The sequence below is a fragment of the Haemaphysalis longicornis genome, unplaced genomic scaffold (genome assembly GCF_048455015.1).
Source record: "Haemaphysalis longicornis isolate Haplotype H1 unplaced genomic scaffold, Haemaphysalis longicornis Haplotype H1 scaffold_2, whole genome shotgun sequence".
Taxonomy (NCBI): domain Eukaryota; kingdom Metazoa; phylum Arthropoda; class Arachnida; order Ixodida; family Ixodidae; genus Haemaphysalis; species Haemaphysalis longicornis.
The window spans coordinates 200,434,772-200,458,904 of NW_027526295.1; the positions used below are offsets into that span (position 1 = coordinate 200,434,772).

Below are 24,133 nucleotides of genomic sequence, written 5' to 3' on the forward strand. Positions count from 1 at the left end.
GGGGTGAACCCGCAGATGTGGTCGGGGAGTGCACCATCTGTCTTCCCCGTCTCCGCGTAGGCTCGTAGCTCAATTGGTAAGACCACAGGCTGTCGCTCCGTTTCTGTTTGTTCCAGGTTCGATTCCTGTCGGTGCCAGTAACTTCATTTATTTGTTCGTGGGAGTCTTGTGATGACACCAACGATCGCGACAGAATCCTTGGGGGTGGAGGAGGCTTGAGCTGGCCATCTAGTGAGATGAACCGACAACCGGTGGACTATTAGGGTAACAGAGTGGATACCAGGAGAAGGGTCTAGAAGAATGGGAAGGCCATTAATCTGATGGAGAAATGAAATAAGGGAACTCAGGGGTAAACTGTCGATTTGAGCTGCGCAGGACAGGAGCGGTTGGAGGTCAGTGGGAGAGGGCTTCGCCCTGCAGTCGACCTGAGTAGGCTGATGATGATGACGCATCTCCTGCAGCCTTTTTATTTTTTCATTGTGTACTGGCCAACTGCAAGGCCATGATGCAGCGAGGTTTGCTTTACTCTGATCACTTTATTTCATTCTTTTCAACAGGAACGGCAACAGGAAATTGCTGAGGTGGAAATGATTGACACAGGGAAGCCAATCTGGGAGGCCCAGGTTGATATTGCAGGCTGCGCTGATGTGATCGAGTACTTTGGTGGCATCGCAGCTTCTGTAAAAGGCAAGTAATGCAAGCAGGAGTAAAGCTGTTAAGGTGCTTGATCTAATTTCTGGCCTATTTGGAATGGCATTTAATGCTGCCTCAAAACAAAGCTTCAAAGAGTGAGCGTCTTGTATTTCTACCTATTGGCATCTTCTAGGTCCGACTTGGCGCCGCCATGCGTCTGTAGCAGCTGGGCTCATATCCCTGTTGTGAAAGCTGCTGGGGTCGTCTGTACAGGTCGGCATTAGTAGTGTGGTTTCTTGTGTTATTTATAAAAGCTTTTGCTATGTGTAGCTGTGTCGGTATGGGTCACAATGGCAGACACCAGATGATGGAATGCTATACCCACTTCAAATTGACCTTTATCAGTTTCCCACCATTGAAAAGTAAGCTCCATTAACACTAATTGACACAGTTTGGCCACTTTTTGGTTAATAAACTCAACATCGGTAAGTTTGTTTGCCTGTAACTACAGTTAAAGGATAATTGCACTCAAATTTTTGACAACTTAGAAATAATGTCACCCTATAGGGATTGGGTGGCCGTTGTATGGCACTACCGTCGCTTCAGCCAACAGTGCCGCCCGTGGCGAACCGCTCGTCAGTAGAGTGGCGGTCAGCGCAGCGTAGCTGTGCATGGCTTTCTGTAGTTCTACTGCGGTGCGGCTTGCAAAGCGTAGATAAACACAAGGATTTTTTTCAGATCGGTAAATCTTGAAAGTAGAGGCGACCTTTACGAGGTATGCGTGGCATGCCCCGCATGCTAAGCCCATGCTCAGTAATTACAAATAGCCGACGACGCTCAGTGCACTAAGCTGGAAGTGCAAGTCAGTTCCTTCGTGCAAATTTCTCATGCCTGCATGCAGCTTGGCGTATCAAGGAATATATTGCAGCTAAATGCTCCTACAAAGCCGGTGTGTCCAGCTAATCCAGGAATGCTGTGGCGCTGGTCTTTGGCAGTTGATGACAAAACGGCGTCATGCACAAGCGAAAGACAAAGTTGGGGGGTGCCTTCTAAAATTTACCCCAAAATAGAAATTGTGATAAACGGCGCTCCGTAACTTCATTAACTACGGTAGAAATGTGTTTCGTTTTACAGAGATACGTTTACTACAGCCATTGGGAATCGTTTACAGAATTAATACCGCATGACAGTAGAACGTTATTGCTTGTCGTGGAAAAGCATTGTCTTAAAAGACTTGCAATGGTTGCATGATAGTTGGTTAATGGTTTTTTTTAAAACAATGCCTCATGGCTAAAGGACGAGAAACAGGAGGGTGCCAAAAACCTGCCCTCAGTTTTACAATTGAATGCTGCGGTCGAGTTTTACAAGCTGCCACCTACGCTGGAAAATCATGCACTCCTCCGTCTAACGACAATGATGGTTTATCGCAAAGCTTTCTCGTGTGGGTTTCCTTGGTTGCCTTCTGGATTTAAAATTTGTCTAGTTGAGCTTTGAATTTGACCAGCACGCAGTTTGGTCTTTCGATCGCGGCGTCTTTGACTTTGACCCTTTTCTTTCTATTCCACATGAAGAAAGCTTCGGGTTCAACTATCGTCGTCGTTAGACGAAGGGCTGGATAATTTTGCTGTTTATTTTGGCACTTCTATGCACCTTTCTCCAAATCCTAACTGCTTCCAGCGTGTCAGAAATGCGCCTGTGCTGGAGGACTCGGGCTGACGCACTTCTATTTGAGGCAAACAGTCGCGCATTTTTGGTTTCTTCACGAGGCATTACACAAGATGCGGGCTGACGTTATCACTGCCACTTTGTTTAACTACCTGCTCCAGCCTTTATTCCACGCAGGTGGTAAAATGGGGAGGGGAGGAGGGATGGTTTGGTTGAATAACATTGGCTCTTGATAAAATGACCACTACAAACGTGGGAGTTTCACTTCAGTTCTAAGGATCTAATGCTGTTACTCACGAAAACCGAAGGCACAAAGCTCATGGTTACAGAAAAAAGTGTAAACTGCCACGACGTTCCCACAACCACACGGTAATCGATCTCGTACGTAAGTGCTTGTCTCCAAAGCACATGTATCGAGGTATCCCACCGTTAAGGCTGGCATGGAAACCGTAGTTATTGAAACCATTGAATATAATTTAAGCAGGTAGAAATGAATACTAATATTAATAGTTTTATTCCTACTCAGGTGGTGTGGAACCAGCTGCAGAGCGCTGCAAAAAGCGCTCATGTTAACCATTCCCAACCTTAGAAGCGTCCAATAGGTTTACGTAGCTGTTAGTGCTTATAAGTACTAGTAATAGTAGTTTCATTCGTAGTCAGATCAGGAGGAGCCAAGCGTAGATCGCTGCAAGAAGCGCTCATGTCATTGTATCCCATACCCAACTGTAGAAGCGTCCGACAAGTTTACGCAGCTGCTACTGCATCTAAGAACCTAACACATCTGTCTAGACTTCGTTCCACCGCACATATCCACTCACAACCCCACCAAAACATTCAAAGCACTGAAGCAAACACGGCAAAAGCAACGGAAGGCTGCGTAGTCCAATGCACCGGCTCATTCCACTAACGAGGAGAGCACCGAGTGGTGGCGCTACCTGTCCAACTGCCTGGTCCCTATAGTACACATAAAATGAGTGCGAAATGCAAAATACTGCGTTTCAAACATGAACACGCGCGATGCAAACGACTCGTGACACTGGTGTTTTCGGAACCGAAACTGAATAGATTGATTGATTGTGGGTTTAACGTGCTGACGCAATGCAGGCTATGAGGCGCGCCATAGTGGAGGGCTCCGGATTAATTTTGACCAGCTGGGGATCTTTAACGTGCGCCAAAATCTCGTACACACAAGCGTTTTTGCTTTTCGCCGCCATCAGAAAAGTGGCCGCCGCGGCCGGGTATCGAACCCGCGACCTCTTGCTCAGCAGCGTAACGCCTTAGCCACTGAGCCCCCGCGGCAGGTAACCGAAACTGAATAGAAAAGGTGGCCATTAGCGGCGGCTGAACGTGACGTATGTGATTGAACGGAAGCGGCCGCGCCAGAACCGGTGACAGCTCACAGCTGCCTTCAAATGCGCGTGGTAGTGTCGCATTTCACACTGTTATTTCCACAGAAGAACTCCCACTAACGTTTGTGCAAGTTAATGTCATTAGGCGCAATTCCAACATCGTGTTGCTATAAATTGAAAGATCGTTCAACAGTTATTTTTCCATCAGAATAACTGCCAAAGCAGCAATCCTTGGCATTGCAAGTAAAAAACCGGGCCCTGATTTACAAAGATACTTGCTCGTACGATATCGAAAAGCACCTTGGTTAGCCGGTGCCTCGGCTAACACATCGCTTTCTTTGAAGGGAGCAAACCGCACGGGGGTAGAAATCAATCGCTAGTTTTACTATACATTACGTGCAAACAGCTTAGTGAATATCGGCCCAGTATTTTTCCGCTTGCTGCACATCAGGAATCGAAATTTAAATGTGGTCTGAAACTACAAGCCAGCTTCCACACCTAAAAGATACACTAAAACACGAACAAAGTTACCTATCTGCCGCTGTTTTCTACTTTCATTAGAGACATGTGCTGTTGAAGACATTTTACTTTCAAGTAAACTAAATCTAACACCTACAAAAGTAAATACTTCACTTGAGAATTTAAAAAAATCTAGTTTATTGTTTAGGAGAGTGGCAGTTTCGTTAGCTGTTGCACTTCGCGAAGACGACAGCCGATATTTGTGCGGACGTAAACCATAAGCAAGGCTGATTTTAGTTCACTTAGCTAGTGAGACAAAAGTCACACAAATGTTTATACCCACGTGTACAACAACTCTAGTTAGGTCATCAAACTTCTAGAAAGATCTAAGGGATGGAGGTAGCGTAGGGCCAGCCCAAATATGGCAAATATTGGACGTGGAAGTGTAAGTGGTCAAGAATTTATAAAAGATTCTTTTTCCTTTTGTGATAGATGCAATATGAATGACAAATGTAAAACAAGTGCATGTTACCACTTCTTTTTTTTAATAAAAATTATATTTTCAATAAAAAGTTTTGCTAACTCCAGAACGTTCACAAGCGGGTGAATAGTTTGTAAGCTTTTAATCTCCTTTACTGCATTGAAAAAAAAAAAAAAAAAAAGTGGCGTATATTGCTACTTGTGCGGTTAGTTTTAAACATGTGATTTCGACGGCGGTACAGCGCGGTGGTGTAGCAGAGAAACCCCGGGTGAAGGCATCCCCACGCTCGGCGGAGCATCGTGCAAGTCGCCGGAGAAGCGCGAGCTCCACGGGGCAGGTTCCCCTACCTCCGTCGCAGGCCGCTCGGAACTTGTTTCGGTGACTCTCCGCCATGTGCAAACATCGTCTGCTTGGAGGTGCTTTGAACGACGGTACCTAGTGTGCTCTGAGCTTGCGAAGCTTAGGATTTCACCATGGTGATTTTAAGAGCTTGGACTACTTATATGGATCAAATTTGGACAAAGAAAACTTTGAGCGCGGTTGGACTTCAAACCTCGTTATAATGAGACAGGCTGTAACAAACTAATTGATATAACGAGCAAATTGTAATTCTCTTGAAAGTTCTCATAGAAAGCAGTGTCCTTAAACCTCGCTTTAGCGCGGTAAAATTTGCCCGTTATGGGCCATAATGAACTGGTTTCATTGGGAAATAGAATTTAGAATTTTGAGCCAATTTCGCTACAGCTGTATTTAGCAGTTCAAAACTCCCGCGATTTTTGGGGTAAGTACAGTGCACAATATTTGCAGTAAATGCCCGCCATGGCTATGACGAAATATTGGTTATAACTAGCAAATTGCAGTGCCTCTTCAATTTCGTTAGAACGAGGTTTAACTGTACATATATCAAATGAGGACATGCATTCCAGCAACAGTGTAGCTTGTTGCCATTCACTTAAACATGTAGTACTTTAAAATTAAGGGACCTCGGAGCAGTACCAAGGATAATTAAGAGGGCATCCTGTGTAAACCCCTCTCCTTTATCACCTCCGTGTAAAAGGAGAGCAACAACTGTTTCTTCAAAATTCTATTGAAGGTACTAGCGCAATACATTAAAATACAAGCAGCAGACCGCATGCACGTGGCAGATCCTGGTGGCGGGCCGCTTAAGTGCACTGGGAATCAGTTACGAGAGTTCGAGTCTGACCTTGGTATGGAGAGACCATCTTCCAACATGTGAGCGTTTCAATTTTGGCCACTGCTGCATTTGGTGCGTGCTTATGCTGAACTTGGCCGCGTAGACAGGGAAAGTGAGCTGCATTGCTTGCGCAGGCAAACTCGTGAACATTCTGGGGGTCTTCCTTTCTTTTGTCAGGCTCTCTGAATGAAACGGAAAAAAAAGGAGAATGTTGTTATGTGCACTATGATCTTGTCCCAGCACGGGGACGAAGTTGGGCAGCGCAGCCTGTGGTGGCGCCTGCAGCTTTGGGAGATGAGACGCTTCCCCCTCCCTCCCGCCTCCCCCTTGCAGGACAGCACTTTGACCTGCCGGGGGGCAGCTTCGTGGTGGTGCGGCGGGAGCCCCTGGGGGTGGTGGCCGCCATTGGCGCGTGGAACTACCCTTTCCAGGTGATGTCGTGGAAGATGGCGCCCGCCCTGGCCTGCGGCAACACCTTTGTCTTCAAGCCGTCGCCCCTGACGCCCCTCTCGGCCATCCTACTCTCCGAGATCTGCCGCGACGTGGGCCTGCCCGAAAGCGTCGTCAATGTGGTCCAGGTCGGTGCTCAGTGTGGATTTCAGCTCTCACCCTTGGGTGCATTGTTTTGCTCTGTTTGTGTAATTGCAGTGGAACCCTGCTGATACGTCCCCTGGACTTACGATGGACCCGCTTCTACCGACAAATAACTGCGGTCCAGGCAAACTCCCCATAGAAACAATGCATTTAAAACCCTGATTATACAACACTCAGGAGCACGCGGTCCGCTTCATACGACAGACCCTGACGGAGATTAACAGTCATTTTCCCATCTTTTGCACCACTTTGCCGTCTCATCTCGACCTTTCTTTATTCTTAACCCCTGTTTGACGCTGCTTAATGTGCAAAAGTCCGCAGGTGGACCAGACCACTTGATGAACATACGCAAGCAAGCAGGTGGGTGCTGGCGGGCAGGAGGTAACCTTCGATGGCCCCACGCGGCAGCAGAACCCCAATGTGCCAACCGCGAGAAGTCAAAGTCCAGGCGGCAGGCGGGCCGACCGGGAATTTGAAGCTCCCATTGACCCTACAAATGCGAAAATGCCCACGACGCAACCTTACAGCGATGACAAAACACCTACTTTTCTCGCCCACTCAATCGAAGTGTCTTCCTTTCACGGCGCTCCCCCTCCCCCTCTCTCTGCTTGCAAGTATCCTTCAAAGACGCGTTGTTGCTCCGTTCCTTTCTGCCCCGCCTTTTTTCCATCGACACCTTGGCCCTGGCAGTTTCACATTCTCTACTTTTATCCTCTCAATTTACTCAACCACGTTGGCCTTATCTCGCGTGTGCGAGGCGCAGGGCTGGCGGGCTATAAATAGCGCCGGGTGGTTTGGAGGTTCTGTAGCGCACAATTCAAGGCTAGCGGTCTTGCGCAGACGCTGTTGAGTCGATGGGGGCGCAAAATAGGCGTTTTATGTTTATGAACTGTACATTTAAATTAGGGGATCGCAAATTACGCGAGAACGCACTAAATATAGTAGTTTAAATAAGTTCTTACCCCGCCTGTCACGTGAGACCGTCTACTTGGCCGACACTTATCCGTACCCTGATCACACGACACCCCGGTGATACGACGCTTTCGCGCATTCCCTTGAAAGTCGTATTATCGGGGTTCCACTGTATCTGTGTACCTATCGAGGCAAAACCTGGAGGCTTAGTTTATTTGTAAAGCTCGCAAAGAGAAAGCACCTGATGCCCCATTTAGCTGCCACACCAACTGCCACAGCGATGTCACACCAGTCTTTGTGGTTGTTTAGTGCTATCTCATCCTTCTAAACTTCAACTTTCACCGATTTTCTGGTCAGCCTTGACCTTTTGTTTGTTCACACACACATACACAGACTAAAAGTTCTCAAAATGAGGTGCATGCAAATATTTGAAACTTTTAATATTGAAATGAATTACACAATATTTCATTTGGATTTGAGTCAAATAGCACTATTCTAAAATCCTCGAAGTGTTTTTGAAGTATTTCAAAGTTCGAAAACGTAAAGTTTCTGCTAGTAGTGACGGGCTTTCCCGCAATACACTGGTGGCATGCAGCTATAAATGGTTGGCGGGCGCCTTTGGGCCAACTGTGCCCTTTTGCTTCTCTTTATGCACCCTCATAACGCCGTTGCGCTCAAGCTGCTCCAGTCGATACCCTCTAGAAAAGAAAGCCCAACTGCGTACTGACATAGTCACCGATTTTTTAGTCAGATGATGCGCAAGCTGATTTTTTTTTAACTTACAATGTTCCTTTTTTTCTTTTTAAAGGGCATTGGAAAGATGGCCATCTTGTCTTGCTTCGTGACGTTGCACACTGGCGAAGCTAGTTTGCAGGTCTGCGCCATCAGGCACTTTGTCTCAGCTCGTTGTATGTGCCTTTGTGTTAGGCATAAAAATCCTGGCTTTTGTGGAGCCTTTATTTGTTCTGGGGGGGAGGGGGGGTGTAAGTGCATTTTGAAAGTGAAATTTGTGCATTGTTGGTACAAAAGGAAGCAGTGGGAATGGGCAGGCCATGAGGGCATACATCAGAAAGCTTACAAATGAGGCAAATTTTTCATCTTTTGTATTGCCTCATTCACCATGTTTTTTTTTTTTTTTTCAAAGCTTACTTGAAGGTATTTATATAGCTTATCACAGTATAGAGTTAAACCACAATTACTCCAACACACCGAAGCAGTTGTTGTTGAGGTTACCACATGAGACGAAAGCTGTGGCAAATAGTACAATCAATAAAGGTAAAAGCAGCAGGATAGCTTTTTGTGCTTGTGTCATGCTGCAGGAAAATTTTTGCAAACCCTTGTAAACGAGCCTTTTACTTTTCTTCACTCTAGTTACTAGTTTAGGCATGCTTGAGAGATCATAAATTTCAGTTTTCTTATTAGAAATCACCAAGTATTCACTTTTATTCAAAAATGCTTTCTTTGATTTGCAACTATAAGAAAAAAATCATTATTCGCTTCGTATTCTCTTTTAAAATTAAAATCACTATTCACGTACCTTTACTTGCAATGTAATAGACTGCGAGCACCGTCGGTTTGCAAGCCGTCGGTCATCGCAGCCGGCTAATGTCACCGAGTTAGTGAGGAGGACAGTTGCAAAGAAAGCAAAACTGTTTAATACTGTTTCCCCGTGGGGAAAGAAAAAGAACGTGTGAAATACAGCTGAAAAGGTTCAGAACTTGCCTAACATGTGAATTTTAGCCTATGAATGTAATTCAAGAGTGCTTGTAACTTTTTGTGGGGCTTCTTGAAAGATGTAGTGAATTATTCGGTAGGTTTGCACTAGATTTGGTCGACCCTCCAGGTCAACATTTAGTCAATCAAAAGTAGAGAGAGAGAAACTGTCGCGTTCTGCGACTGCCCGCTCAAGCCATAATGCTTAAGTGGCCGAGGCCTACACTGCTGCTGTCAGTGACCCTGCCGTACTGTTCGGTAGCTTGCGTAGCTAGATTCATAAATGTGGCGTTACGCGATTTATTAATCATGTGCCTGACATCTCCCGAGCAACCACCAAGGGGATCACCCCTTGTTTCACGTGGCGGCAGGGCGAGGGCAAGACGGGCGAGCTGCTGTGCCGGCACCCGGACGTGGCCAAGGTGAGCTTCACGGGGAGCGTGGCCACGGGGCAGCAGATACAGCGCCTCTGTGCCGACACCATGAAGCACTGCACCCTCGAGCTGGGGGGAAAGTCCCCACTGATCGTCTTCTCTGACGCCTCGCTCGTCGACGCCGTCAAGGCCACCCTGCTGGGCAACTTCCTCACCCAGGGGGAGGTGAGCACCACTGGCATGTGTCGCACCCGTTTTCACACAAGGAATTGATCGCCATGGCGTATTCCTTTGCCATGAAAGGGGGAACTAAAAGGCTAGAGCACGCACCCTTTCATACCTGCGGGGATGCAAACTGGGGGACACAACAAGAATGGAAAAGCAAAATGCCTGGAGGAGGCTAATTGCTGCAGATTTGGAAAAAAGAGATTTAACGGTTGCTGGAGTCTGTGTGTGTGCGTGTGTGTGCGTGCATGCATGCATGCTTGTGGGGATGCGTGCGTGTGTATGTGTATGTGTAGACCATTCCAACGAGGGCGCCGCCATCTTGCGTGCGCAGCGCCCTCTGGTAGCTGGCCGATTTGCTGGCTTGGGTGTTTGCCCCGCGGTGTATGGGCGCCAGCGGTGGCTCGGTGAATTTTTCGTTGTAGCCAATGTAGGTTCTTTTCCGTAAGATACATTAAAGGGGAAAGTTGCTGCATAGGACAAGTTTAAGCGATCTGGCTTAAATTGGCAGCTTTTTGAACAATGGTGGAGCTGGAACTCGCCTCAAGGCAGCGTGGTCCACGGTGAGTAAATGACACCGTGTTGAATGTATATTTGTAATACTTCGTCACAAGTTTATTCTTGTTTGTGTGTGTGCCTGGGATCGCAAGTACTGGGTATTTGGTCGTTTTGCTGCAAAAACGGATTTTTGTAAAACCGATCTAACCGTGATACGCTCGGTCCCCACGGGCAACAAGCAGAAGCGCATCACTGCAACTAACTGCTAGCTTAAATTCCCTGTAGGGTGTAATACAGGTTGTTTGGAGTGAATTTAGTAAGGATTTGGCATATTATATAGTTTGTATTAAATCTTGTCAATACATCAACACCTTACCCTCAGCCACCACTGCCGCCAACCATAAACAAAACTTCCTCTCTCTATAATTTCAAGCTGCTCTGCAGCACAATTTAGCCGTGCAACTGATGTACAACATAAATAAAATAAACAACACAGCTCCTTGAGAGCATAATATAAGGTCTTATTAAGCGTCCGCCGTTGGACAACCACACAAGCGTTCGCTTTTGCGTTGCTTAGTTTGATGTTGCCGACAAAGAGACATCACATTTGGGTAATAGACTGAACTCTTGGCTGGAGTGAGTGAGTAAACAACTTTATTTTGCCCGAGTTGGGGATGGGGGAAGAAGGGAAGTGGAAATCCCCTTCAGTAGCCCCCCCTCCCTCTTCCCCTCAGATTGGCTGGGGAAAGTGACAACCTTGGGAGGTAGTAGTCACTGTGAAAATCGCCAAGGCAAGCCCACGTAATACTTGGAGCTGGGTATAGGCACCCTGCAATCGTCGGGCGGTGCCTCCATCGAGCTGACATGCGCGCCGCCAACGGCGGGGGCGCCAAACACGCAGGCGCTCCGTGCAGGGCTGCGGCCGTGTTAGCATTGCTTTCCGTGATGCGGGGATCCGTGATTTTAGCGTTTTTAACGGCGCGCGGCGATAGATTTTGCCGAGACATCTTTCTGCTATGTGTGCAGCAAACGTTACACTTGGATTTGCTGTTATAGCCCAGCAGCATACGGTGAAAAACTGCAAGCCGCCATGTCGCGAGGCTTGCATTGCCGGTTCAGGTAAGGGATAAATACAGTAGGAAGAACGCCGCTTGTTCGAAAGCAAGCATGTTTACGGGATCTGGGATGTGTACGAAACTGAAGCCACCGAAACATGTCGTTCCCAGTAGAGCAAACGCGTGTACTACATTGGTCTGAAAATAAGTAACCAAAGCAACATGAGTTCCCAGCTTGCAGTTCAAAGCTCGAGAAAAACATTACTAGCGTATTGCTGGCGTTAAACGTTTGTATAAACTTCACGCGCTTTTTTATTTCATTTCACCGTGGCCCAGTGGCTAGAGCGTCCTCTTACAGCACGGCAGCTGGTGGTATGCGGCCCACGCCACTACGGCGGGGCACCCACCAGTTAATGGGTACAAGCGGCACCCTGGCCTGGCGCGCGGCTAAAGGGGCCTGCTCACTTGGGGAGAATCTCTGGGAAGTCGCCGCACCCAACGGCTGACATTTCAAGAGGGGAGCGTGTGCCTCAGCTATCTTTTCGCTAGAATTCATTTTGCAGCTGACGGTGAGGCCCCAAAAAATTGAACTTCCCGCAAGTGCACTTGTTGATACGGCAGCGTGAGTCGATACAGCACAGCAAGTGCTTAGCCGCAGTTGCATGCGTTTTATTTGAATGACATTTACAAGATGACTGGAGTACACACTTGATTCCCGACTGGGCTGCCAGGTTGAAGAATCCTGCAAACTGAAACAATTAAAAAATGAGGAATGACGTCAAAGTGCAGTAATATCAAGCTGTGTCATACAATAAATGTGGCTAAAAACAAAACACACTGCGCATATACATTTTTCTTCTTTGTTTGAATGTTGCAGATGTTTTCGTCATCTTTTATAATGTACCACGCGCTATTCACTAATATTGCAATTATTTTCAATCAGCATGAATGAATAGCGAAGTTGTCCACGAATAAGAAACGCGACCGACAGCGCCGAGCCCTGTCCATATCTTGACTGCAGACGCCAACCGTGCACAATGTAGAAACAGAGGATGGCTCCCGACGAACACGCACATTTGCTAAGCACGTCACGAGTAGTTGGGTCATTGTTCTCGAATACATATACAAGCCACAAGTACAAGCACACGGAGTCGAAAAGAATGGTAAAGTATGACATTTGTCAATTAGATTAGAAGGTATTAAACTACAAACCACCAGACATTAAACAAACGGTAAGCTACGACGTCGAGGCGACCGCCTTGTACCAAATGCAGACTGACGCTTCCTTAGTAGCTTTCGTAACATGTCGCGATTTCCCGAACTAACAGAGTTCACTTACTTTAGTCGCCGCACGGCGACAATCCACTTGTCTTCACGTTTTCTCCCACGGCTGCGACGGGAAGCTGTAAAAAGCTTCGGGCCTGGCGTGCCCTCCCGACTGTGGCATTTGAGGCAACAATATCTGAGCCCAGATTTTTTCTTTGCGACTGTGGGGTCGCAGCATGATTGCGATGACGCCATGGAACGGTCAGCTGCAGAAACTTCACCGCGAAATAAAAAACCCGGATCAAATTCCCAAATAGTCCACGCTCACGCAGCAACAGCAAACGCGGGCATGCGCGAGCGAACGCCTTCAAGCTTATAAATTCAGCCGCCAGAAGGCGCCACCTGCTCCTCAAACTGCATTGCAGGATGCCTATGCTGCAATGTGACCGCAGCAACGGTGGAGATGGAACTAATACAGGGGTGAGACAGCTGCACATATTGCGCAATTTTGATACAAATCTGTGAAAATTGCGCCAAACTGTTCCGGAAGAGCCAGTACAGCTAGGGTTCTGATGCTCACGCGAGTTTCAATGGGGAAAAAATGCCGACGGGACCTTATTTTTCAAGCAGGCTCAGGGTGGTGCTATTTTAGTGGATTGATTGATACCTTAGTCAATCAACGAATCCACAAAACGTGGGGTGGGGTTCAGATAGCACAAATTGTCACGAAAATTGTTTTCTCGAAGTCACATTTTGGGGTTGAACGTTTTATACTCTGTATGTTTCCATAGTTTTCCTTGCCTAAAACCGTCGCAAAGTGCCATAGAAAAATACTTGTCAGCTGAGGTGACCAGCTAGTTGCACAAGTTGACGAAACAACTGAAATTTGTGGTTCAGTGTGTCTCCAGAATGACACTACCGGGCGCCGCCATCTTGGTATAGTTAGATCGGCCGAGTCCTTGTCATCCGCATTCCGGTCGCTTTTTTTATCTTCTCGCATACACACTCGAATTGCAGAAAAAAGAAAGACGGTGGAACGAAAACAAAAGCTTCTATTGAATCTATTGCTGGGTTCACAGAAATGGCTGTCCAGATCTCTGTGTAATGCATTAGTTCAGGTGCTTAGTGCGCTTCGCCGATCTTTTCCATGGTTTAGGTTACGCATGCGACTGGGTTCCCATTCAGTCGTTTTATCTGTTGCGGTACTGAACGATGACGTTATCGCGGCACTAATGCTTGAAAACGTGGGTCAGGTTGTGGGAAATTGTGCGGCTCGGAAGATGGAGTTAAGCGAAAACAACTTCAGCGGCGTTCGCCCTTGAGTGTGAAACACGCTGAATGCATCTATAATCATTGTTTGTGAAGTGAAATTTCGGACTCATTGCGGTGTTACAAAATGCTGAGTTATTGCTGTTGGACAGCGAGCTCACGAGTCGCGGAAATGGGACGGTCGACACGCCAGAAGTTGCGGCGCAAGCTGCATCGCCGCGAAGTTTTTGGGCAGCGCCCGATAGAGGAACTGGTTAATCTTTCACGCGAGCAATAGTATTTAACGCATGTGAAGTTAAATTTGACGCCAAAAGCGAACTGGACAAATTATTAGCATTACTCCAATTACGATCGGGGGTAAACGTGCACCTCGGGGATGGAAATGGGAGAGCTCGTTAGGTGCAACGACCGTCTCCTCACTTTGTGCAAATTTTGCCGTGGCTCAACACTTGTTCGTACAACGCAGTCTAGTATTTGAAAATAATAACGTTGAAATGAAAATAAAAATACCTTTCTATTGCAGCATTTTTTAATTCGGTGGCTCTAACCACTTTCTTCATTGTCAATGCATACAGTCTCAATAAAATTTATGCTTGTAAGAAGGTAGTTCAGTTCATATCTTAGCATACTCAGTTGAAAAAATCTTTCTCAAAAGTCTGTTTTAGTATTGTTAGTACTCCGAACTGATTAAAAATTGTACTTTTCCCCAAGTTGCTACAAATTTTATTTTATAGGCTCCTAAGATCAAGTGTCATTAACTGCTCCAAATTAAAATTCTTTTGCTCTAAAATCGACATTTTGCTGAGTGGAAAATTGCTCCCAAATCTGTTTCCGCTGTCTCACCCCTGCTAATACCATCTAGGCACAGGCAAGTTTTAGTGACCCATTCTGTTTGGAAAGAAGGTAGAAGAATTTTCTGCAGAACAAAATTGCCAAAAATCTTGTGAGAACATTCCTTGCAGATTATCGACTCGAAACACAAAAAAACGGCATATATATTTAACACAAAAAGGCACATTTAAGTGCTAAAAAGCCCATATAGGCCCGTATAGTCAAAACAGGTGCTGAAGAGCCCATAAAGTCAAAATGGGCGCTTATAGGCACAATAAACTTTCCGTAGTTTATGCTTCCCCTTTCCGTAGTTTATGCTTACATGTTAAATAGGCTTGATACGGACTCAAGGGGAAAATAGGCATTTTGCCGAAAGTTCCGGTCTTTAGTTATTACTCTGATCAGTGGTCGTTGCTTACAGTTATGCTCATTGTTTGCCCTATCAATCAAAAAAGGGTGTCGGCTGCATCGTTAGTGTCATTATGCTGTTTCAAACATTCTGAAAAAATTATGGCGACAAAGAAACAACTTTTTAAAGTATGTTCACAACCTTTCGCACTATAACTGACTTTATATTCGTCTTGGTCTCTTAAGGGACCCGGTGTAAATAGTGCTGACATATGCCATGACTCTAAATGGTGGAAGGCTTTTTGGGAGGACCATAAAGGCCGAGCAAGCTACGGTTTCAACTAAAATTTCGAGCTTTTCAAAGCTCTTTCAGATTTTGTTTGACAACAGATGTTTTTTTTTGTTTGCTCAGAAATAAATGCTAACGACACTGACATTTCTCACTCCCATTTTCCTTCCAATTGTTTTCATGACGTAAAAGAGCATGTCACAGGCTGAGCCTCTGAGCTGCTGCCACCTGTGACAAGCAGCGCAAATCACAGCCAGCATGGGGATCAGCACAGCTGGTGGTTGGCCATATCACATGGTCGGTTTTGCTGATGATATTTGCTTTCTCCTATTGGCTTTTGTATATGCTGATTGTGCGTGTGCCTTGTACTCACGTTGGCTCTGAGAAGGGGCAGTAGCTCGCACATCCACTGGCAGAGATCGTTTGACTGCACTTGTGCTCCGATGTGAGACACTTTACTGTAATTAAAAGTGAAACAAAGTTTTGCCATATTTGGGGGTAAGGAGCATAATTGGCGACGTTTAGGGGCCAAAATTTGTGTCTTTTTAAGGGGGCAGTTGGGTCTTTGGGGCCGAAAAACGGTCAAAAAAAGCGTTTTCTGAAGAATGGCATTTTCGGCCTCCACGGCCTTTTTTCTATCAGTCTGTAAATTTTCTCATCAAAAGGCACCATATTTTGTTGTTATTATATTATAATAGCATTTTGAAGTGCACTGTACAGCTCAGTTAGCGCAGAATTCGATGGTGAAACGGCACTTCTCTTGAAATGCAAAGCTAGCATTTCGTCCTCAGATATCTCGGCACCCACAGAGGGTACAACTGTAATTCTTTTTGCTTCTGATACCGAAATGTGGAGAATACAATGTTGGAAACAAATTTTTGAAATGGAGGCTTTGGAAAATTATTATTGTGTTCAATTGGCACCACCTGTGAGCCATTTCTGGCAGAGCGTGGGAGAAGCGAAGTTCATTGTGTTGTAAAACGACCAAGAACAGCTGAATCAAAAAATTTCTTCCTATGTTGTATTCTTTAGTCATTTGTCTGCCTAGCCACGTGGTAATTGCCATTCTGTATGGAGTGGTTATTTAGTAACTGTGACCCAAAATAATGGCAACTAATCATTAATTAACTCAAAATATAATCAACTTACAAAAAATTTAATGGTAGATTTGAAACCAGCACAAAAAACTATAATGCAGTGCAGTTTTACTAAATTTGGTGGGTAAATAAAAAAAATAGCTCTAAGACCAGTCTGCCCCCTTAATTTGAACAAGGCTAGAACAGAAGTTGTTGGGTCAATTCATTCTGCATCTACATGTCCTTACTTTATTGTTCTTTAGAAAATAGGACTATTGAATAAGCTTCGCCAGTATCATTCTGCCATGCACAATGTAGTGTGGCACAGGTTAGATTGTGGGCATTATTGAACAACTGCTGCTACCTGCCACGGTGGCTCAGTGACTTAGGCGTTGCGCTGCTGAGCTCGAGGACGCGGGTTCGATTCCAGGCCGCGGCGGCTGCTTTTGTGATGGAGGCGGAAAGCAAAAACGGCAGTGTGTACGAGATTTCGACACACTGTAAAGATCATCAGGTGGTCAAAATTAATCCGGAGACCTCCACTACGGCGGGCCTCATCCTGCATTGCGTCGGCGCGTTAAACCCTACAATCAATTGAACAGCTGCTGCTGCCTGAGGTGGCATCTTTGCACTTCCGGCAGTTCAATATGCCAGTATAGGTCAATTTTTTTTCACACCTTAGTGTCTCTTTAATGACATGGATATCATTGTTCGGACCAGAAGTTGCAGCACTGAACTGTTTTGAACTTTTGAAGGAGCCATGAAGACAAAATACAAGCTTATTTTATTCGAAAGATTTCGTGTTTTACAGTGCCCCCAGCGCTTGTTGGGATGCAAACGATGCTTTATTCACTGAGACATTAATCAATTTAAGTTGAAATTTTGATTTTCCCACTAAATCGTGTTTTGTGGTCTGCAATGACATCACAGGAACCGACCGCTCTACAGCCTAGAGTCCCTTGATTCACGCGTCCGACGTAAAGGGTGAAGACACGTATACGCGCCGCCGCCATTTTGGGTCACTCCCTTGCTGCCGAAGCGAGTCATTGTATCAAAACCGCGCTAAAATTATCGCCGCAACGCGGTTTACTGGTGAAGTTTGAATCATGTTATCTGTTTCGCGTTGTTGAGACTTGTGGGAAACGAAAAGAACAATGCGTTGAGGACGTTGACCCAATTGCGGTGGCACGCGACCGTTCAAAGGGTGTCTCCACCCTGTACGGCGGTGCTGGTTTCGAGGTGCCCTATGGCGGCGTTCGCGCATTTTTTTTTTTTTTTACGTTACTGAACCTAGACGGCGCCACCATACCGTGGAAAGCCATTTTCTGCTTTTGGTTTGTTTGTGACCGTATTTAAACCTGGCATGGAGGAAAGAATACTTTCCTCCATAACCTTGCTTGTTTTTGTTTTGGGAGAAAATAATCGTTTCGTGAAACATAGTGCTCGCTCGATAAATATGGTCACATAAGACACTGTTGCTTGTGTCAATCGGCCAGTGTCGTCTGAGACAACCCCAAAGCCCCGCAGTGCTGTACAGCTGAACCAAGCATAGTGCGTGCAGTACCAACAGCAGTGCACATCAGTACTTCTATGTTTACATGTGCTTTCGTAACTACCACTGTTTGTCCCACCATTCTTATTGCTTTAAAAAGAATGTGCCCTAAATTTAAGCACAAATAACTCGTTCTGCAAGCTTATAAGCTCAGCCTAATTTGCATTGCTTTTTCGGGGCTCCGCCAATCGCAGAGCAGGCTGGTATGACATCATAGGTTCTGTTGCGGGAAATGAGCGAGTGGGTCGCATGACCATTCCCCTTGTTCCTAATTATATAGCTTATTTGAGCGACGTTTACGTTAAATGTTTACGTTTACGTTAAATGTTTACGTTTACGTTAAATGATTCTAACGAAACCGCCTTTTGAATGGACCAAACTTGTGTTTTGTCTTCATGGCTCCTTTAATGTCCAGTCATTAGCAAAAGTTCACGGAACTTAGGATTGCCAATTTCAGGGAAGTCCTCTTCAGCCTTTGGGTACCGAAAGCTTTGGGTGTCTGTGAGGGTTATTTTACCAGCAGATTATTCCAAAAACACACATATGAGCTGCTGTGCTGTCATGACGGGGGGGAATTCCCCAAGGCCACTGCTCTGTGTTTGCCCGTTACTGCAGTTAGTGACTTACTATGACATTTAATTTTATACATATAGCAAGTCAGTCATAAAAGCGCGAAAGAGAAGTTTGCCTGATATTATTCAGTTGAGAAGCCCATAGTTGCTCAGCTATGGCCAGCCAGTGGGAGTCAAAGAAGCCTGATACTAAATGTGAAATACATGGCATGTATGACTTCCGCTTGCAGCATGAAACCTCTGATCAGGACCGAATGATAAGTTGGGTTCATTGCCAAAGGTTTAATGCAGAGCCCCTTTTGCAACTTAGTATTAGTTGCTTTGGAAAGAAGAAAAGTTATTCACATTTTGTAATGCACCTAGAATGCAGTCAGTCAATATCAGCTTTGAGTCGTTTTGCAGTGGCCTTTTGGATGCGGCCACTACATTCTTCTTTTGCCATTGAATCGAGTGCCAAACTTGTCTATCAGAACCTTTAAACAGCACCTTGGGAGGTGGTCAACGGATGAACAATGTGCATGCACACATTACAAGTGATCGGAACCGAGTTTTCTGAGCTCTCTGTCCAAAAGAGCACCTTTAGTGCAAGGTGCCTTGAAGATGTTGTGGGAAAACCCCCCTTTGGTGTCTAGTGTCGGCTGAGAAATGAGACGCAAAACCAGTCATTCATATTAGCGGGCATCTTGTTCCTCGCCAAGGGCATAATAAACACAGAGACAGATGCACTGCATGCTGCACGTGCATCCATTCTTCGTCCTCCTTTTAATCATGGGGCTTATCCGCATTGCGTGACTTTTCCGTGGGAGGCTTACAACGCAAGTACTATAATGCAACAGATGTTCTTCCCTTGCCCTACAGTTGCTAAGTGCTCTGCCTCCTGGTAGGAAGTGCTCTATGTCAGTGGTGTCCCTGCAGGTGTGCAGCAACTGCACGCGGGTGTACGTGGAGAGGCCGATGATGGACGAGTTTCTGGACCACCTGGTGAGGGCCACAGAGAAGCTCAAGATTGGCGACCCCGCTGACCCAGAGACCACCGTAGGAGCCACCATCAGTCCTGAGCACGCCGCACGAGTCCTGTCATACATTGAGGATGCCAAGAAGGAGGTGCGGGTTTCCTTGTGTCCCCTTTCCTCATCCTCAAGGAATAAGCGTCAAACATTCAAAATGTCAATGCAGTAGCTTACAGGCTCACTAAATTTCATTTGAAAAAGAAAAAAAAAAGAAACAAAGCCATTCGGTTCAATTTGAGTTTTTCTTGCAACTGTTGGTATTTTGTTCAAGAATGTTTCTTAAAATGGAAAGTGATGAAGGTTTGCAACCTGCCTTGCCTTTGAGAGCTAGTCAAAGACTTACTGCTAACCAAAGTTAAAATGAGCAGTGGATACACAAGGAAGGCCCTTGTTTTAGTGTTGTGACATCAGGCTGCAGGTTCTCAGGCAGTTTGCAAAGATTGCTGCTGCCTTCTGTCATGGTGCTTGAAAGAAGCAACAACATGGAGGTTTATCTTATTTTTCTTAATGAGCACTGAAGCTTGTGTAGCAGAACGACTGTTTATGGTGAAAACAAAGGTGTACAAAAGCCATAACTTGCTTTTTGAGTTGAGCAAGGGTGAGCGAACAGGCAGAACAATAACAAGTGATGCACGGAAACCACATAGTAACACCAAGACAGGAGGGGAAATATCGCCCCCTCTGGTGGCCAGGTAACGTCACAAGCACTTGGTCTAGGTTAAGGTAGCGGCATTTGTTGCAGGGTAAAAAACTGCGTGGTCGCCATGATTGGCATTTAAGTGCACAGCCCCGGGATGAACTGTGGCTTCTATCATTTCGGCCGTCAGGTGCTGCTGCCCCTCTCTCAGCATCGCAGGTACAAGGCCTTGTAGTCCACATTGGATTTCATTGTAATGTTATTTCACCCATGCCTGCTTCAGTGGGCTGTTTCGTTTCCTATACGGTAGACTCTTGATAAACAGAACTTCAAGGGACCCGAAAAATTAGTTCCATTTACTGAGAGAGATGTTCTAAGGTGCAAATTTATGTGCGTACACACTTCTAAGGGCATTCCATGGAACTCTAACCACTAGAAAGTGACTGTAGCTGATAATTTTCAGAAAGCAGAAAACTACAAGAAGCGTAGGCACAGCATTCACAAAGTTGATTTGGCAACAATGAGTCGCTGTGCACTACAAAATGCGTCAATTATTTTTGTTTGAGTCCTTGCAACTGCATCTGGCTAGAGGCCTCAACTTCACGAGTGCTTACGAGCCACCGAATTTAGAAGACGGCAACGCGGTAATGAAGCGCGAATAGCACCACAATGGCACAAACGAGGCAACAGGAGGTGAGCCCTGTAGCCTCGGCGTCTAGAATCGAGACCGAACGACTGGAACAAGAACTGCGATGTTGCATTCGTTGCGCTAACACGGCTAACCACTTACGAGGCCAACAAGGCCAAAAAAGCATGGAGGAAGAAAAAAAAAACAAGAACGAAACAGCCGGAACCGTAAAAAGCTGATTCTCATGCCAGTGGATTTCACAAGAAGTTCCATTTCTGGTTCCGTTTACACGGTGATGTGGGAATTTCAGTTTCGATTACCGAGAGTTTTATTACGTTATCTGAATACAAAACCAACCAAATTCCAGCCAACTGTTCCGTTTAAGCGGCAATTCCGTTTAAGCGATTTCCGTTTATCGAGATTCTACTGTACTGTATAAATGCGTGTAAGGGCCGCACTCTTTTTTCAAGAAATGAGGGCCAATTTTCAGGGTGCAACCCATACATGCGACGTGCTATTTTTTTTTTTCAAGTAAGAAGAACCTACCAGCTAGTGAATGAAGAGCGGTAATTGCAGCACACGGCATATGTGCTTAATCGTCGTCGCTCAACGAGTCCTCAGACTCGGAGTCCGAGATGGTGTGTTGCGGAGCATTGTCCTCCCACAAGCAGTCATCTTCAGCGCCATCCAAGCTGTTGGATATACCGGGGACCTTAAAGCTTCGGGATACAACGTCTGTTGACACCGAGCTCCGCGTTGACACGATCCAACCGAGAACAGTCGCAAGCGGTGGCCTCTTCAGCCGTCCGGTCGGTGTCTGCTCATGTCTGCCGCTTGCCATCCATTCAGTGTAGAGCCTTCGGAATTCAACCTTAAAAGGTCGATTCACGCTGACGTCCAATGGCTGCAGCATTCCAGTGAGGCCGCCCAGAATCACGGCCATGTCTGTGGCGACACGGCACAGCTGTTCCTTCACCTTATCGGTAAGGTGACCGCGGAAGCTGTCTGACACTAGAAGTGACCGTTAGGCCAACAACGCTCCCGGTCGGTTTTGCCAAACACATTTCACCCAGTTGAGCACCAAGTTATCGTACATCCACCCCTTTTCTTGGGCTCGAACTATGATTCCCTTGGGGAACACTTCGGTGGGAATCCTCTTCTTTTTCAACACAACGTACGGGGGTAGCTTCCGCCCGTCCGCAGTCACACAGAGCATCACTGTGCAGCGTTGGCACTCAGCGCCAATGGTCCGCACAGTGATGCTCTTCTTGCCTCTCAGTTCGACTGTGTAGTTCTCTTACAGTCAAATCAATTTCACAAGAGTTTGATCAGCGTTCGCTATTTGCGACAGTAGATAATTATGTTGATGGCGAAGGCCAATGACATAGTTATGAAAACTAAGCACCTTGTTGGTGTAGTCTTCTGGCAGCCGCAGGCACAACGTGGTCCTTCACCAAAAGGAGAGCCCCTTCTTTTTCAGAAATCTTCGCACCCAGCCAGCACTAGCCTTGAAAGTCCTGGCTGGTATGTTCTTCGCACGTGCCAAGGCTAGTCCCTTCACGTGCAGCATGTCTGTTGGGAGTGCAAAACCATCGTTCCGCACTTCAGTCACATAGCGGAAGAAGTCTTCTTCCAGTTCCGGAAACTTGCACGGCCTTTCTCGGAAAATGCGCTTTTTGCTGTTGGTGTTTTCCAAAGCTTCCTTTTGAGCGCGCCATCGTCGAACACACTTTTCGTCGACGTCGAATTTTCTGCCGGCGGCACGTTTCCCGTGCTCGAGAGCAAACTCGATCACCTTTAACTTGTAGCCAGCCGTGTAGCTATTCAGGTGCTTGCCCATCGTGCCACAGCATAAACGCTCGGTAGAAGACAAGCAAACATGAGAGACAACACGGCCTGCCCACTCCAGCAAATGGCCGGCTGAACTGTACAAGTTGGTGAGGCTAATGCTGATATGGATAGCGCCATCTATCGACAACGCTTAGAAGCTTGCATGCGCGCGCGCATTTTGAATACGTACGGGTCAATGACCCTTACGCGGATTTTTTTTTTTTTTTCTTTTTCGAATATGTAGTTCAGAGAAACAGGGTGTGGCCTATACACAGGTGCGGCCCTTACACGCGTTTATACGGTATGTTTCTGCTCTGTAACAGAAACCGATTCCACTACAGTCGACATTCACTCACAGCGAACTTTTGGTGAGGCGCTGTGGTCTCTCAGGGGGCCCGTGTGCTGTGTGGGGGCCAGCGGGTGACCCCTGCTGACCCGAACCTGTCGCGGGGCCACTACCTGAGCCCCTGTGTGCTGGCCGACTGCACCGACGACATGCGGGTGGTACGGGAAGAGGTGTTCGGGGCCGTGGTCAGCGTGCTGCCCTTCGACACTGAGGAGGAAGCCCTGCGGCGGGCAAACGATAGCCCCTTTGGCCTGGCAGCCGGGGTCATGACCAGGTGATGAGGGTGGCAGCCCTGTCTCTTTCGGTCTCCCACTCTTTCGTTGCATTCCTCAGCTTTGGGTAAAATAGTGGAAGTTGTCTTAAGACAGAAGACTGCATGTGGGATTTTTTACTGATTCCAGGAATCGATAACTGCACCTGAGACTATCGACCATTTGCTTGGCGCCTGGCCAAAGTACTGTAGTGAGCGAAAGAGCCTTGAGGCAGCATTACAGCGCTTCTACACTCGCCCTCTGTCCGAACAAAAGATTTTGGGCACGTGGGCTGACAACAGGAAACAAAGCCTAGCCGTTAAAGGAGTACTGACACCAATTTTCGGTGTTAATATTATTACGCAGTTTGCTTCCTTTACACAACAGACTACCCTGGCTGAAATATGAGCGACCTGCAACGCGTGGAACATACTTCAATTTGATCTAATTTATTGCGCTGGCAGAACAGCAAGCGAAGCGGTGCGCAGCAAATGGATATCAGCGTGACATCACTTTGTGAGAGAGAAAAGTAGTGACACAGCCGTCTGCATCCAATGCTCATCAGAAACTAGTGATGTCACTTCACGCGTGCGGCCCAGCAAGCTGCGGTTGGACGCTTGTGCATTCATGAAGTGATGCACGTAGCCAGAGCTACAGGCATAACCGCTGCCAAGAAAGACACTCTGACCAAAAATAAAGTTCCACACGCGAGAAAAGAGCTAATAATAAAGCCCAGAATCGCAATAGAAGCCGCCATGAAGTCTTTTATTGAAAGCGGTCATCAAATTTCCACCGCACTGCTAGGCCTAACACTTTCAGGCAGCTCATCCGCTCAGCTCCGGCGGCGGGACGGTTGAAATGCCTCCTCGGGCCTTTGCGATGTTTTGATGATCGCAGAAAATGGTGAGGTCATTCCGTGATTCTGTCACACGTGGCCTCCGGGCTGGAAGCGCGGGAAACCCAAACGGACGATTTTAAGGCTGTTCAACGTAAATAATTATCGCGCGTTCAAGTGTTTAAAGTGCTGTTTTGGGTTGGTCAGGCCGTTAAGCATTGATAAAATCAATAAAAAAGG

General features: G+C 46.5%; 1 protein-coding gene across 1 annotated transcript in view; it reads left to right on the top strand.

Annotated features, from left to right (window-relative positions):
• LOC144169761 (4-trimethylaminobutyraldehyde dehydrogenase A-like) overlaps positions 1 to 24,133 on the top strand; it is a 30,369-nt gene that overhangs the window by 3,438 nt on the left and 2,798 nt on the right. Inside the window, exons 3-7 of the mRNA XM_077699089.1 lie at positions 558 to 687; positions 6,116 to 6,360; positions 9,373 to 9,600; positions 19,272 to 19,460; positions 22,852 to 23,081. Of these exons, the coding sequence (XP_077555215.1) occupies positions 558 to 687; positions 6,116 to 6,360; positions 9,373 to 9,600; positions 19,272 to 19,460; positions 22,852 to 23,081 (1,022 nt within the window). The remainder of the gene's footprint in view (positions 1 to 557; positions 688 to 6,115; positions 6,361 to 9,372; positions 9,601 to 19,271; positions 19,461 to 22,851; positions 23,082 to 24,133) is intronic.